At 41.9% G+C, this 14725-nt stretch overlaps 1 protein-coding gene across 5 annotated transcripts in view; it reads left to right on the forward strand.

Moving 5' to 3' along the window:
* The window catches only part of LOC106580561 (protein patched homolog 1), a 164229-nt gene that overhangs the window by 115160 nt on the left and 34344 nt on the right, over window positions 1-14725 (forward strand). For 4 of the 5 annotated variants that reach the window (XR_006760918.1, XR_006760917.1, XR_006760916.1 and 1 more), the window contains exons 16-17: window positions 1274-1416; window positions 10823-11006. Coding sequence is in view for 1 of the 5 variants with exons in the window: in XM_014161750.2 (XP_014017225.2) it covers window positions 1274-1416; window positions 10823-11006 (327 nt within the window). In the remaining 4 variants the exon portion in view is untranslated. Of the gene's footprint in view, window positions 1-1273; window positions 1417-5724; window positions 5843-10822; window positions 11007-14725 lie in introns of those variants that run through there. The other variant, XR_006760919.1, reaches the window with a different exon arrangement.

Here is a 14725-nt window from a genome sequence, read left to right on the forward strand (position 1 = left end):
CTGCCTACATGTATTTGACTATTGCCTGTGACCACGATTACTGCCTTCTGCGAAGGCTTAATAAACATCTGCTGCGCTCTGCGCGTGAATTTAAATATATTTCTGAAACTAAAAGCATTGTATTTGGAACATAACACTCACTAAACCCTAAACCTCAACTAAATCTTGTAGTAAATAATGTGGAAGTTGAGATGACTAAACTGCTTGGAGTAACACTAGATTGTAAACTGTCATGGTCAAAACATACTGATGCAGTAGTAGCTAAGATGGGGAGAAGTCTGTCTATAATAAAGCGATGCTCTGCCTTCCTAACAACACCATCAACAAGGCAGGTCCTACAGGTCCTAGTTTTGTTGCACTTTGACTACTGTTCAGTAGTGTGGTCAGGTGCCACAAAAAATGACTTTGGAAAATTGAAATTGGCTCAGAACAGGGCAGCACGGCTGGCCCTTGTACACACAGAGAGCTAATATTAATATGCATGCCAAACTCTCCTGGCTGAAATTGGAGGAGAGATTGATTTCATCACTACTTTTATTTATGAGAGGTACTGATATGTTGAATGCACCGAGTTGTCTGTTTGAACTACTGGCACACAGCTCGGACATCCATGCATACCCCACAAGACATGCCACAAGAGGTCTCTTCACAGTCCCCAAGTCCAGAACAGACTATGGGAGGGACACGGTACTACATAGAGCCATGACTACATGGAACTCTATTCCACATCAAGTAACTGACGCAAGCAGTAAAATTTGATTTAAAAACAAATAAAAAAACACCTTATAGAACAGTGGGGACTGTGAAGCAACACAAACATTGGCACTGACACATGCATACACACACACACATACGAAAACATACGCACTATACATACACATGGATTTAGTACTGTAGATGTGTGGTAGTGGTGGAGTAGGGGCCTGAGGGCACACAATGTGTTGTGAAATCTGTGAATGTATTGTAATGTTTAAAAATTGTATAAACTGCCTTAATTTTACTGGACGACAGAAAGAGTAGCTGCTGCTTTGGCAGAAGCTAATGGGGATCCATAATAAGTACAAATACAAAATACAACAATGTTTGTGAGGTGTATACTTTTGTGATTTAGCCCACTGCAGTAATTATTAACCTTCTGTCTTATGTAACCATATCAAACATAACATATACTAATTTATTGTCCCGGATTTACGTGTACTATGTTACGTCTAGTCTATAAGACGAGTCTGGGTTTTGTTATGGTTGTGTTATGGTTGTGGTTGTGTGTCTACAGCTCTGCAGGAAGCATTTGACCAGGACTGGGAAGCAGGTTGGATCACACAGAGCAGCTACAGGAACGGTTCAGACGACGGGGTCCTGGCCTACAAACTACTGGTACAGACCGGACGCAGGGAAAGGCCCATCAGCGTTAACCAGGTGAAAGACATTTATTAATACCAGACTAAACCCTTTAACTTCAACCAGGTGAAAGCCATTTATTAATATTGGGCTAAACCCTTTAACCTCTATGGGCTAGGTGGGACGTCACCGTCCCACTCTATTCAACAGCCAGTGGAACAGTGTGGCGCGAAATACAAAAACCTCAAAAATGCAATAATTTCAATTTTTCAAACATACAACTATTTTACACCATTTTAAAGATAAGATTCTCGTTAATCTAACCACATTGTCCGATTTCAAAAAGCCTTTACAGCAAAACCAAAACATTAGATTATGTTAGGAGAGTACATAGCCCAAAATAATCACACAGCCATTTTCCAAGCAAGCATATATGTCACAGAAACCCAAAACACAGCTAAATGAAGCACTAACCTTTGATGATCTTCATCAGATGACACTCCTAGGACATTATGTTATACAATACATGCATGTTTTGTTCAATCAAGTTCATATATATATATATATCAAAAAAACAGCTTTTTACATTGGCGTGTGATGTTCAGAAAATGTATCCCCACCGAAAACTTCCAGTGAATTTACTAAATTACTAATCATAAACGTTGACAAAATACATAACAATTATTTTAAGAATTATAGATACAGAACTCCTTTATGCAATCGCTATGTCAGATTTTAAAATAGCTTTTCGGCGAAAGCACATTTTGCAATATTCTGAGTACATAGCTCAGCCATCACGGCTAGCTATTTTGACACCCGCCAACTTCGGGGCACACTAAACTCAGAATTAGTATTAGAAAAATGGTATTACCTTTGCTGATCTTCATCAGAATGCACTCACAGGCCTGCTACTTCCACCATAAATGTTTTTGTTCCAAATAATCCATAGTTATGTCCAAATACCTCTGTTTTGTTCGTGCGTTCAGGTCACTATCCAAAGGGTAACGCGCGAGCGCATTTCAAGACAAAATAATTCAAAATGTTCCATTACCGTACTTAGAAGCATGTCAAACGCTGTTTAAAATCAATTTTTATTGTATTTTTCTCGTAAAATAGCGATAATATTCCAACCGGACAATAGTGTATTCATTCAAAGAGGAAAAGAAAAAACTGCGTGGTCTCGTGAACGCGCATATCCAATCTCTTAGTCACCAGGCAGACCACTGAGAAACTGAGCTACCATACTCTGCCCAGAGACAGGAGACGCCTCAATCTGCTTTCTGAAGGCTTTAGAGAGCCAATGGAAGCCTTAGAAAGTGCTGCGTAACCCCAGAGATACTGTAGTTTCGAAAGGGACTAGAAAGAAGAACTACAAATTCTCAGACAGGCCACTTCCTGCTTGGAATTTTCTCAGGTTTTTGCCTGCCATATGAGTTCTGTTATACTCACAGACACCATTCAAACAGTTTTAGAAACTTCAGAGTGTTTTCTATCCAAATCTACTAATAATATGCATATTCTCGTTTCTGGGCAAGAGTAGTAACCAGTTGAAATCGGGTACGTTTTTTATCCGGCCGTGAAAATACTGCCCCCTAGCCCAGACAGGTTAACCTCTCTGGGAAATGTGGGACGCTATAGCAGCCAGTGAAATAGCAGGGCGCCAAATTCAAAACAACAAATATCTCATAATTCAAATTTCTCAAACATACAACTATTTTACACCATTTTAAACATGAACTTCTCATTAATCCAACCACATTGTCCAATTTCAAAAAGGCTTTACGGCGAAAGCATAGCATTAGATTATGTTAGGACAGCGCCGAGACAAGAAAAACCACACAGCCATTTTCCAAGCAAGGAGAGGCATCACAAAAACCAGAAATACAGCTAAAATGAATCACTAACCTTTGATGATCTTCATCAGATGGCACTCATAGGACTTCATGTTACACAATACATGTATGTTTTGCTCGATAAAGTTCATATTTATATCCAAAAACCCCATTTTACATTGGCGTGTAATGTTCAGAAATGTTTTGTCTCCCAAAACTTCCGGTGAATGAGCACATCAATTTACAGAAATACTCATCATAAACGTTTGTAAAATATTAAACTGTTATTCAAAGAATTATAGATACACTTCTCCTTAATGCAACCGCTGTGTCAGATTTCAAAAAAACTTTGCAGCGAAAGCACACTTTTCAATAATCTGAGTACAGCGCTCCGAGACGTGGAGTCAACAAAACTCAGAAATAACATTATAAATATTCACTTACCTTTGATGATCTTCGTCGGAATGCACTCCCAGGAATCCCAGTTCCCCAATAAATGTTCATTTGTTTCGATAAAGTCCATATATATGTTCAAATACCTCCTTTTTGTTCGCGCGTTCGGTAGAGTACTCCAAATGCACTGTGCTCGCGCAGTTAAGTTCAGACGAAAAGTCCAAAAAGTTATATTACAGACGATGTATAGAATGTCAAACGATGTATAGAATCAATCTTTAGGATGTTTTTATCATAAATCTTCCATAATATTCCAACCGGACGATTCCTTTGTCTTCAAAAAAGAAAAGGAACACAGCTAACTCTCACGGGAGTGCGCGCCACTGAGCTCATGTCATTTTCTCAGTCAGCTACTTCCAGGAGCTCTTATTCTCTCCCCATTCACAGTAGAAACATGAAACAACGTTCTAAAGACTGTTGACATCTAGTGGAAGCCTTAGGAAGTGCAAAATGAACCCTAAGTCACTGTATACTGGATAGGGAATCACTTGAAAAACTACAAACCTCAGATTTCCACACTTCCTGGTTGGATTTTTCTCCGATTTTTGCCTGCCATTTGAGTTCTGTTATACTCATAGACATCATTCAAACAGTTTTAGAAACGGCAGAGTGTTTTCTATCCAAATATACTAATAATATGCATATCCTACCTTCTGGGCCCGAGTAGCAGGCAGTTTAATTTGGGCATGTCATTCACCTGAATTTCCGAATACTGCCCCCTGTCACTAAAAAGTTAACTTCAACCAGGTGAGAGCCATTTATTAATATTGGGCTAAACCCTTTAACTTCAACCAGGTGAGAGACATTTTTTAATACCAAACTAAACCCTTTCACTTCAACCAGGTGAAAGCCATTTATTAATACCAAACTAAACCCTTTCACTGTTTCAGGTGAGACTGGTCTCCAACCCATTTATTAAAACAAAGTGAGTTTGTGATCAAAACCCATTTCAACTAGGTGGGAGTACAGTATAATGAAAATCCTTTATCTGAACCAGTTGGGTGTTGGATCGTATGTCATTCACTTTAACCAGGGGATAACTTGATGATTACTCCAAAGCAAGCCTGTCAGCCTGTCAAGAATGCATGTTGATGCTCTGTAATGTTCTATTATCATGCCCTTCTAATCTCTTGTCCTGGCATGTAGCAGTGGTACAGTAGGATTGTACAAAATTAGATTTGAATAATCTTTGGAGAATGGTATACTGAGTGGGTCTTTGTGCGTAATGTGCGGGTGTGCGTTGTAACGGTTTTAGCTTGACTTGAGGTTAGTAGGCCAGGTAGGTCGGCCTACCAGAGAAATTGTATGAATTTTCCTTGTGTTTGGTGAGTCAGTGTCATCTGTCAGTCATGATTAAATGATTAGAGTGAATCCCAAGTGAACTCAGTCGCAAGAAAATGTCCATTCATAAATTCTGAATTCAATAACCACCCGTTCCACACAGCAATACCAATGATAAGGATTCACTATCTTTTCGCCAACAACTGAACACATAACCCAACACGAAGTAAATCACAATAAAAAGTAATGAAATACCACTAGAAAAAAGTTGTAATCAGTCGGCCAGTCAGTCAATCCAATCCGCCAACAGATCTCCAGTGGAGAAAGGCCACGGTGAACAGCTGATATCAACAGAGATTTGTCCAACAATAGAAATGAGAGGAGCTTATCTTTGTTAGTCTTACGACAGGGCTACAATGCACACTGTTAAGTAAAACTAAATGGTCTAAAGGAGCTATGGAAATGAGGGTTTGACTACCTCATTCGCACCACCATCACCCATCTTTGCGCAGCTAATGCTGGCAATTTAATAATAGGGAATTAAAGTGGAAGCGCAGCGTTGGGAGGCGAAGCACTGAGGCAGTTCAGACAAATTTTGGACCGTCATAGGCTTCTCTCTCTCTCTCTCTCTCTCTCTCTCGCTCTCTTTCTACCCACTCGCTCTCTCTTGCTGATGACTTTACCAAGCCCAGGAATTTTAAGCCCTTGCTGGGACTGCAAGCTACCCTCTGAAAAAGCTATTAAGCCATTTTCTGCTTTCTACAGGCTAGAGATGCCTGACTCTAACCATAGTGTGTCTTTGTGTTCCCTTCTGTTTCAGATAAGACTGTTTTACAGCTTTACAGTGTTCCTAGTTCCTAGCTGGGTGTGATAGTAAGCTGCTAGACAGAGGAAGGGGAAATAGATTACAATATAACGCCTCCTGGAGTCTCTCTAAGGTATATATGTTGGTGTGTGTGTGTGTGTGTGTGGTGTACTTGGTGTACCATAGATTCTCCACTATTTGGATAATTGTGTAGCCTAGCAGTATATCCCAAATGGTGGTCTGCTACAGATGTTGTTCTGTTAGTTGGATGGGCTTTTGCCTTTGGTTGGTTGTTGGTGAACCACTGGCCTAGATGTCACAAAACAGTCAGGGCCTGGGAGGCATGCTGGTGTGCGGGCAGCCCTGAAATGTCACTTTCTGTGCCAGTGAAGGAAGTGAAGCTGGCTGTGTGCTGCAGGGCGAAGGGCCGCCGGCCGTGCTCCATGGGCTTCCCATGACAGCTTAAAGACATACAGTTGTTACGTATCCTTAATGCAAGACAGACCTCTCTCTCTTTCCCCCTCTCTCCTCTTTCTCTCTCTCTCTCTCTCTCCCTCTCTCCTCTTTCTCTTTTTCTCTCTCTCTTCTCTCCCCTCCCTCTGTTCATTTTCTCTGTTCTCGGCTGCCGCATCCCCCTTCAATGAGTGAAGAGGAGCTGAGACCTACGTGATCTCTTTCAGACAACACTCTGTGTGTGTGTGTGTGTGTGTGTGTGTGTGTGTGTGTGTGTGTGTGTGTGTGTGTGTGTGTGTGTGTGTGTGTGTGTGTGTGTGTGTGTGTGTAAGAGTACGTGTGTGCATTTTTGTGTCAAAGTGTGCATGCATATACTGTACAGTAGTAACTGTATTTTTTCCCCTATCAAATTAAGAACAGATATTTTCCAACCCCAGCACACCACAGCTTTCTGGGGAGGGATTCCTTATGGCCGAGGGTATTATATGGGAGCTGGTGATGTGTGTGTTTCAGAGACAGAGATAGAGGGCAGGCTTCGAGGGACTCCTACGGTAGATACACCTATAGCTAATCTCTTGGCAGTACTGTGGAAACCTACCAAAAAAGGGACTATGCCAGTTCTGGACTTACTAGATTTACACATCTGTTTTTTCTGGATCTATGTCAAGTAATGCAAGGGGAAAAAATGGTACAGCAGCCATTTTGGGAGGGGATGTGGATGACCACACACCATAGGCAACAACAAATTAATTCCCTTTTAGACATCTTCCTGGACAAAATGTTTCACTGTAATAGTGAAGGTGTAAACTTGGCAGAAGAAAACCTAAACAGTATATTTGACCTTACAGCTTCCACATCAAATCTAACATTTTCAAGAAAATTAACAACAATGACAAATGGTTTGATGAAAAATGCAAAAACCTATGAAAGAAATTGAGAAACCTATCCAACCAAAAACATAAAGACCCAGAAAACCTGAGCCTGCGCCTTCAGTACGGTGAATCACTAAAACGATACAGAAATACACTACAGAAAAAGATAGAACAGCATGTCAGAAACCAGCTCAATGCAACTGAAGAATCCATGGACTCTAACCACTTCTGGGTAAACACTAAACAAACAACAACACAAAGAGTTATCTATCCAAAACAGAGATGTATGGGTAAACCCCTTCTCCAATATTTTTGGCCCTATAACAAAAACAAACAGCAACAACATATACATGATCAAATACAAATCTTAGAATTTACTATTAAAGACTACCAGAACCTCACTGGATTCTCCAATTACATTGAATGAACTACAGGACAAAATACAAACTCTTCAACCTAAAAAGACCTGTGGTGTTGATGGTATCCTCAATGAAATTATCAAATATACAGACCACAAATTCCAATTGGCTATACTTAAACTCTTTAACATCATCCTTAGCTCTGGCATCTTCCCCAATATTTGGAACCAAGGACTGATCACCCAAATCCACAAAAGGGGATACAAATTTGACCCCAATAACTATACGTCAACAGCAACCTTGGGAAAATCCTATGGATTATCATTAACAGAAGACTCGTACATGTCCTCAATGAAAACAATGTACTGAGCAAATTTCAAATGGTCTTTTTACCAAATTACCATACGGCAGACCACGTATTCACCCTGCACACCCTAATTGACGAACAAACAAACCAAAACAAAGGCAAAATCTTCTCATGCTTTGTTGCCCTAAAAAAAGCTTTTGACTCAATTTGGCATGAGGGTCTACTATTCAAATTGATGGAAAGTGGTGTTGGAGGAAAATAATACAACATTATAAAATCCATGTACACAAACACCAAGTGTGTGGTTAAATTTGGCAAAAAAACACGTTTTTTTCCACAGGGCCGTGGGGTTAGACAGGGATGCATCTTAAGACCCACCCTCTTCAACATATATATCAATGAATTGGCGAGGGCACTAGAACAGTCTGCAGCACCCGGCTACACCCTAATGGAATCTGAAGAAAAATGTCTACTGATGATCTGGTGCTTCTGTCCCCAACCAAGGAGGGCCTACAGCAGCACCGAGATCTTCTGCATAGATTCTGTCAGACCTGGGCCCAGACAGTCAAGGACTGGGATCACACATACAAAAATAATGGTGTTCCAAGAAAGGTCCAGTTGCCAGGACCAAAAATACAAATTCCATCTCGACATCGTTGCCCTAGAGCACACAAAAAACTATACATATCTCGGCCTGAACATCAGCGCCACAGGTAACATCCACAAAGCTGTGAACAATCTGAGAGACAAGGCAAGAAGGGCATTCTATGCCATCAAAAGGAGCATAACATTTGACGTACCAATTAGGATCTGGCTAAAAATATTTGAATCAGTTATAGAGCCCATTGCCCTTTATGGGTGTGAAAATTACAAAATCTGCATGCAGAATTCTGCAAAAATATCCTCAGTGTACAACGTAAAACACCAAATAATGCATGCAGAGCAGAATTTGGCTGATAATGATCAAAATCCAGAAAAGTGCTGTTAAATTCTAAAACCACCTAAAAGGAAGCAATTCCCAAACCTTCCATAACAAAGCCATCACCTACAGATAGATGAACCTGGAGAAGAGTCCCCTAAGCAAGCTGGTCTTGGGGCTCTGTTCACAAACAGACCCCACAGAGCCCCAACCAAATCATGAAAAAACAAACACACATTGAAAAGAATGAACAAAAAAACTGAACAAACTAGAATGCTATTTGACCCTAAACATAGAGTACCCAGTGGCAGAATACTTGAACAATGTGACTGACCCAAACTTAAGGAAATCTTTGACCCAGTGAGCATAGCCTTGCTATTGAGAAAGGCTGCCGCAGGCAGACCTGGCTCTCAAGAGAAGACAGATTATGTGCACACTGCCCACAAAATGAGGTGGAAACTGAGCTGCACTTCCTAACCTCCTGCCAAATGTATGACCATATTAGAGACACATATTTCCCTCAGATTACACAGACCCACAAAGAATTGGAAAACTTTTGTTTATTATCTATTTCACTTGCTTTGGCAATGTAAACGTATGTTTCCCATGCCAATAAAGCCCTTGAATTGAGAGAGAGAGAGAGTGAGAGAGAGAGAGCAACGGAAAGGGAAATAAAAGGATTGGGAAAGAGAAAGGGAGGAAACAGGTACGAGAATGAGAGTGAGGGAAAAGAGGGGGGACAGGAGAGGGGAAGGAAGCAAGCAAGGGAAGGTGAGAGAGAGAGGCTGCCTTTGCTACTGCTATCAAGAGCCCTTTTGTTCTCTGTCCGGATCTGACTGTGGTGTAAGACATTCTGGGTATCCGTAGGGGTCAGGAGAAGCAAGCGCAAGCAACATTTGTAAAGATGCTGTGTTATTTTGATAGCTTTACTCCATTTGCAGGGTGGCATTTTCTTCAGTGTTAACAGCAAGGTTAACTGCACACAGACGCACATAAGGACCCCAGCCAATTTTTTATTGTTACGCTAACTCAAGCTATCCCCCCCCAAACCTCCCTCAATACCTACCCACAGGACTCCTCCTCACCCCTACCCCGGCCTCTGAACGAGGGATTTATTGTCATGAGAAGGGTGAGTGGCGTGGAGCGGTGTGCAGTAATGGCTGCACCTCTCAGGAGGTAGCTAGCTACTAATCACCGCTCTCACAAGGGAGGGAGCTACAGCCCTCAGAGTCCCGAGAGGAGGGAAGCTAGCACTAGCCCCTAGGCTAGTTAGCTCTGTGGGGAGAAGGAGCTACAGTAGCTAGCTGCTTCTGTTAGGGAATGGAGTTAACTTAGTTGTAAGAGAAATGTGCTAGCTAGTTTGATGTGATGAAGAAGTGTGCTGTAATAGATGTAAAGGTCAGGAGCTAGCTACTAAGGCCTGAGCTATAGCCATGGGAGAGAGGGTAGCTAGCTACGAGCTATAGACATGGGAGGGAGGGAAGCTAGCAACGAGCTATAGACATGGGAGGGAGGGAAGCTATCTACGAGCTATAGCCATGGGAGGGAGGGTAGCTAGCTAGCTACTAGCCAGCCCTGTTGTGGAAGTTAGGTAACCAAATAGTTGTGTAGGGGAAATGAGGTAGCATTGTGAGAGAAAGTACAGAGGGAATCTAGTTATCTCATAGGACTAGGAGGGAGCACACTGTATCAGGGCTGTGTGAGCTAGCCTTTGCTCGCTAGTTCTGTTGGAGAGGTAGGCTGGTTCTCAACACGTTACATTCGTGCTTTTTTGTTCTCAGGAGACTAACACACTAACACATCTGACCGCACCTGAAAAGCTGATTTGACATTTCCATTTTCCATGTTTAAATTTAGGCCTAATAATTCTGTGAAGCTCACCGAGAAGTACGGGAATTTTCAGAAGGCACAAGTGTTTGACTGTTTACTTTTCTTTGGGTTGGAGAGAGGGAGAATTGTGTGGCTTATTTTTAAAGCGGGTGCGTTTTCTCATGCTCATGCATGGGTATAATTTCTGCGGTGGGTTCATCTGGAGGAAGTTTTGGTTAACATGTTGTTTCTACAATTCACTCCTGTTGCTAACCACCAATATCTCTCTCCCCCTCTCTTTCTTATTGCCTTGTCCTCCCTCTCTCTCCCCCTCACCTTCCCTCTCCTACTTCTCTCCCTCTATCCTTCTTTTCGATTATTACCTATTCTCTAGCTGACTAGGCAGCGCTTGGTGGATGCGGATGGCATCATCAACCCGGTGGCATTTTACATCTACCTGACTGCGTGGGTCAGCAACGACCCGGTGGCGTACGCAGCCTCACAGGCCAACATACGGCCACACCCCCCAGAGTGGCTCCACGACCGCACAGACTCCATGCTCGAGACACGCCTCAGCAGTGAGTGACCAATCACAGCACACTTTACTACCACAAACGCCTTTCAATGGCCAATCATATCAGACACGCTTTTTTGCTCTCAATAATTTTGTCAATTGAATTAAAAAAGACTAAGAATTTATTTAAGAAGTGTACAGGAACTCTTTTTTTTCTGCCTCTGGTACCTCTGGTAGCTCATACTGCTTTATGGTGACATGGAGCTATCCATCTGTTTGTATCACTCAACACACTCCTATACATTTATCAACTACTTGTTGTGTTTTGTGGCCTAACTATTCCATGGGTCATTTCAACTTGAGCATAACATTTTACTTTGCTCAACTTCACTTCCATAGGCTTTTATTACATTTGAGCTGCAGTTATTTTAGAGTACCTGTTTGTGTCATTCCATCTGTGGAGTTAATGACTCTTATCTACTTTCTGGTTTTAACTGAGGTAGTTTACAGTATACTGTACTGTACTGAGCTGTGTGTGTGGGGGGGGGGGATAGCATGCTGTGGTACTCTAATGGTGCCTGTGGTGAATGTCATAACTCTTACCACAACAGGCCGCTATGGATTACACACACACACTTAAAACTCTGTGACCCCAGAGCTGCCTACACCCTGTTCTCATTTCCTTACCACACACACAGAGAGCACGCGCGCACGAAGGAAAGGGAAAGAAAATGATTGGGAAATTGAAATAGAGGAAAAGGGTGTGAGAAAAAGAGTGAGGGAAAAGAGGGGGACAGGAGAGGGGAAGGGAGCAAGCAAGGGAAAGAGAGAGAGAGGCTGCCTTTGCATTACAGGGGGGAAGATGTGATTGGATAACAAGCAGTGAGTGTAAATATGATTGGCTAAGCAGGGTAGAGAGCTTGGCTGTACAGGGACCCCCTGGAGCAGAGCTATGTTGGCAGAGCTTCAACTCCCAGCCCTAATGGACATTTTATAGTAGAGATTATAATGGACCAAACCATGTTAGCAAGTAGTGCTGGCTGACCCTCCAGGCACTGGAAAGCACACAAGCACACACACCACAGAGAGTCTTTGCGGTGTCATTTTTGGGATGTTTTTGATCAATCGTATGTTTTTGAAAGAAAAGTATTTCAAAGAAAAATCCTAGGCAAAACAATATGGAATGGATTTTATAGTGTGGGTGTGGTGGGTATAAGATATTATAGTGGGTGTGGTGGGTATAAGATATTATAGTGGGTGTGGTGGGTATAAGATATTATAGTGGTGTGTGGTGGGTATAAGATATTATAGCGGGGTGTAGTGGTATTAGATATTATAGTGGGGGTGAGGTGGGTATAAGATATTATAGTGGGGTGTAGTGGGTATAAGATATTATAGTGGTGTGTGGCGGGTATAAGATATTATAGTGGGGTGAGGTGGGTATAAGATATTATAGTGGGGTGTGGTGGGTATAAGATATTATAGTGGGGTGTGGTGGGTATAAGATATTATAGTGGGGTGTGGTGGGTATAAGATATTATAGTGGGGGTGAGGTGGGTATACCATATTATAGTGGGGTGTGGTGGGTATAAGATATTATAGTGGGGTGTGGTGGGTATAAGATATTATAGTGGTGTGTGGTGGGTATAAGATATTATAGTGGGGTGAGGTGGGTATACCATATTATAGTGGGGTGAGGTGGGTATAAGATATTATAGTGGGAGTGAGGTGGGTATAAGATATTATAGTGGGGTGTGGTGGGTATAAGATTTTATAGTGGTGTGTGGTGGGTATAAGATATTATAGTGGGGTGAGGTGGGTATAAGATATTATAGTGGGGGTGAGGTGGGTATAAGATATTATAGTGGGGGTGAGGTGGGTATAAGATATTATAGTGGGGGTGAGGTGGGTATAAGATATTATAGTGGGGGTGAGGTGGGCATAAGATATTATAGTGGTGTGTGGTGGGTATAAGATATTGTAGTGGGGTGTGGTGGGTATAAGATATTATAGTGGGGTGAGGTGGGTATAAGATATTATAGTGTGGGTGGTATAAGATATTATAGTGGGGTGAGGTGGGTATAAGATATTATAGTGGGGTGTAGTGGGTATAAGATATTATAGTGGGGGTGAGGTGGGTATAAGATATTATAGTGGGGTGAGGTGGGTATAAGATATTATAGTGGGGGTGTGGTGGGTATTAGATATTATAGTGGGGTGTGGTGGGTATTAGATATTATAGTGGGGTGTGGTGGGTATAAGATATTATAGTGGGGTGAGGTGGGTATAAGATATTATAGTGGGGGTGAGGTGGGTATTAGATATTATAGTGGGGTGAGGTGGGTATAAGATATTATAGTGGGGTGAGGTGGGTATAAGATATTATAGTGGGGGTGAGGTGGGTATAAGATATTATAGTGGGGGTGAGGTGGGTATAAGATATTATAGTGGGGGTGAGGTGGGTATAAGATATTATAGTGGGGGTGAGGTGGGTATAAGATATTATAGTGGGGTGAGGTGGGTATAAGATATTATAGTGGGGTGTGGTGGGTATAAGATATTATAGTGGGGGTGAGGTGGGTATAAGATATTATAGTGGGGTGTGGTGGGTATAAGATATTATAGTGGGGGTGAGGTGGGTATAAGATATTATAGTGGGGTGTGGTGGGTATAAGATATTATAGTGGCGGTGAGGTGGGTATAAGATATTATAGTGGGGGTGAGGTGGGCATAAGATATTATAGTGGTGTGTGGTGGGTATAAGATATTATAGTGGGGTGTGGTGGGTATAAGATATTATAGTGGGGTGAGGTGGGTATAAGATATTATAGTGGGGGTGTGGGTGGTATAAGATATTATAGTGGGGTGAGGTGGGTATAAGATATTATAGTGGGGTGTAGTGGGTATAAGATATTATAGTGGGGGTGAGGTGGGTATAAGATATTATAGTGGGGTGAGGTGGGTATTAGATATTATAGTGGGGTGTAGTGGTATTAGATATTATAGTGGGGTGTGGTGGGTATGAGATATTATAGTGGGGTGAGGTGGGTATAAGATGTTATAGTGGGGGTGAGGTGGGTATAAGATATTATAGTGGGGGTGAGGTGGGTATAAGATATTATAGTGGGGTTGAGGTGGGTATAAGATATTATAGTGGGGTGTGGTGGGTATAAGATATTATAGTGGGGTGTGGTGGGTATAAGATATTATAGTGGTGTGTGGTGGGTAAAAGATATTATAGTGGGGTGTAGTGGGTATAAGATATTATAGTGGGGTGTGGTGGGTATAAGATATTATAGTGGGGTGTGGTGGGTATTAGATATTATAGTGGGGGTGAGGTGGGTATAAGATATTATAGTGGGGTGAGGTGGGTATAAGATATTATAGTGGGGGTGTGGGTGGTATAAGATATTATAGTGGGGTGTGGAGGGTATATGATATTATAGTGGGGTGTGGTGGGTATAAGATATTATAGTGGGGTGTGGTGGGTATAAGATATTATAGTGGGGTGTGGTGGGTATAAGATATTATAGTGGGGTGTGGTGGGTATTAGATATTATAGTAGGGGTGTGGGTGGTATAAGATATTATAGTGGCGGTGAGGTGGGTATAAGATATTATAGTGGGGTGTGGTGGGTATAAGATATTATAGTTGGGTGTGGTGGGTATAAGATATTATAGTGGGGTGTGGTGGGTATAAGATATTATAGTGGTGTGTGGTGGGTATAAGATATTATAGTGGGGGTGAGGTGGGTATACCATATTATAGTGGGGGTGTGGTGGG

The sequence above is a fragment of the Salmo salar genome, chromosome ssa20 (assembly GCF_905237065.1).
Source record: "Salmo salar chromosome ssa20, Ssal_v3.1, whole genome shotgun sequence".
NCBI classification, from domain to species: Eukaryota; Metazoa; Chordata; class Actinopteri; order Salmoniformes; family Salmonidae; genus Salmo; species Salmo salar.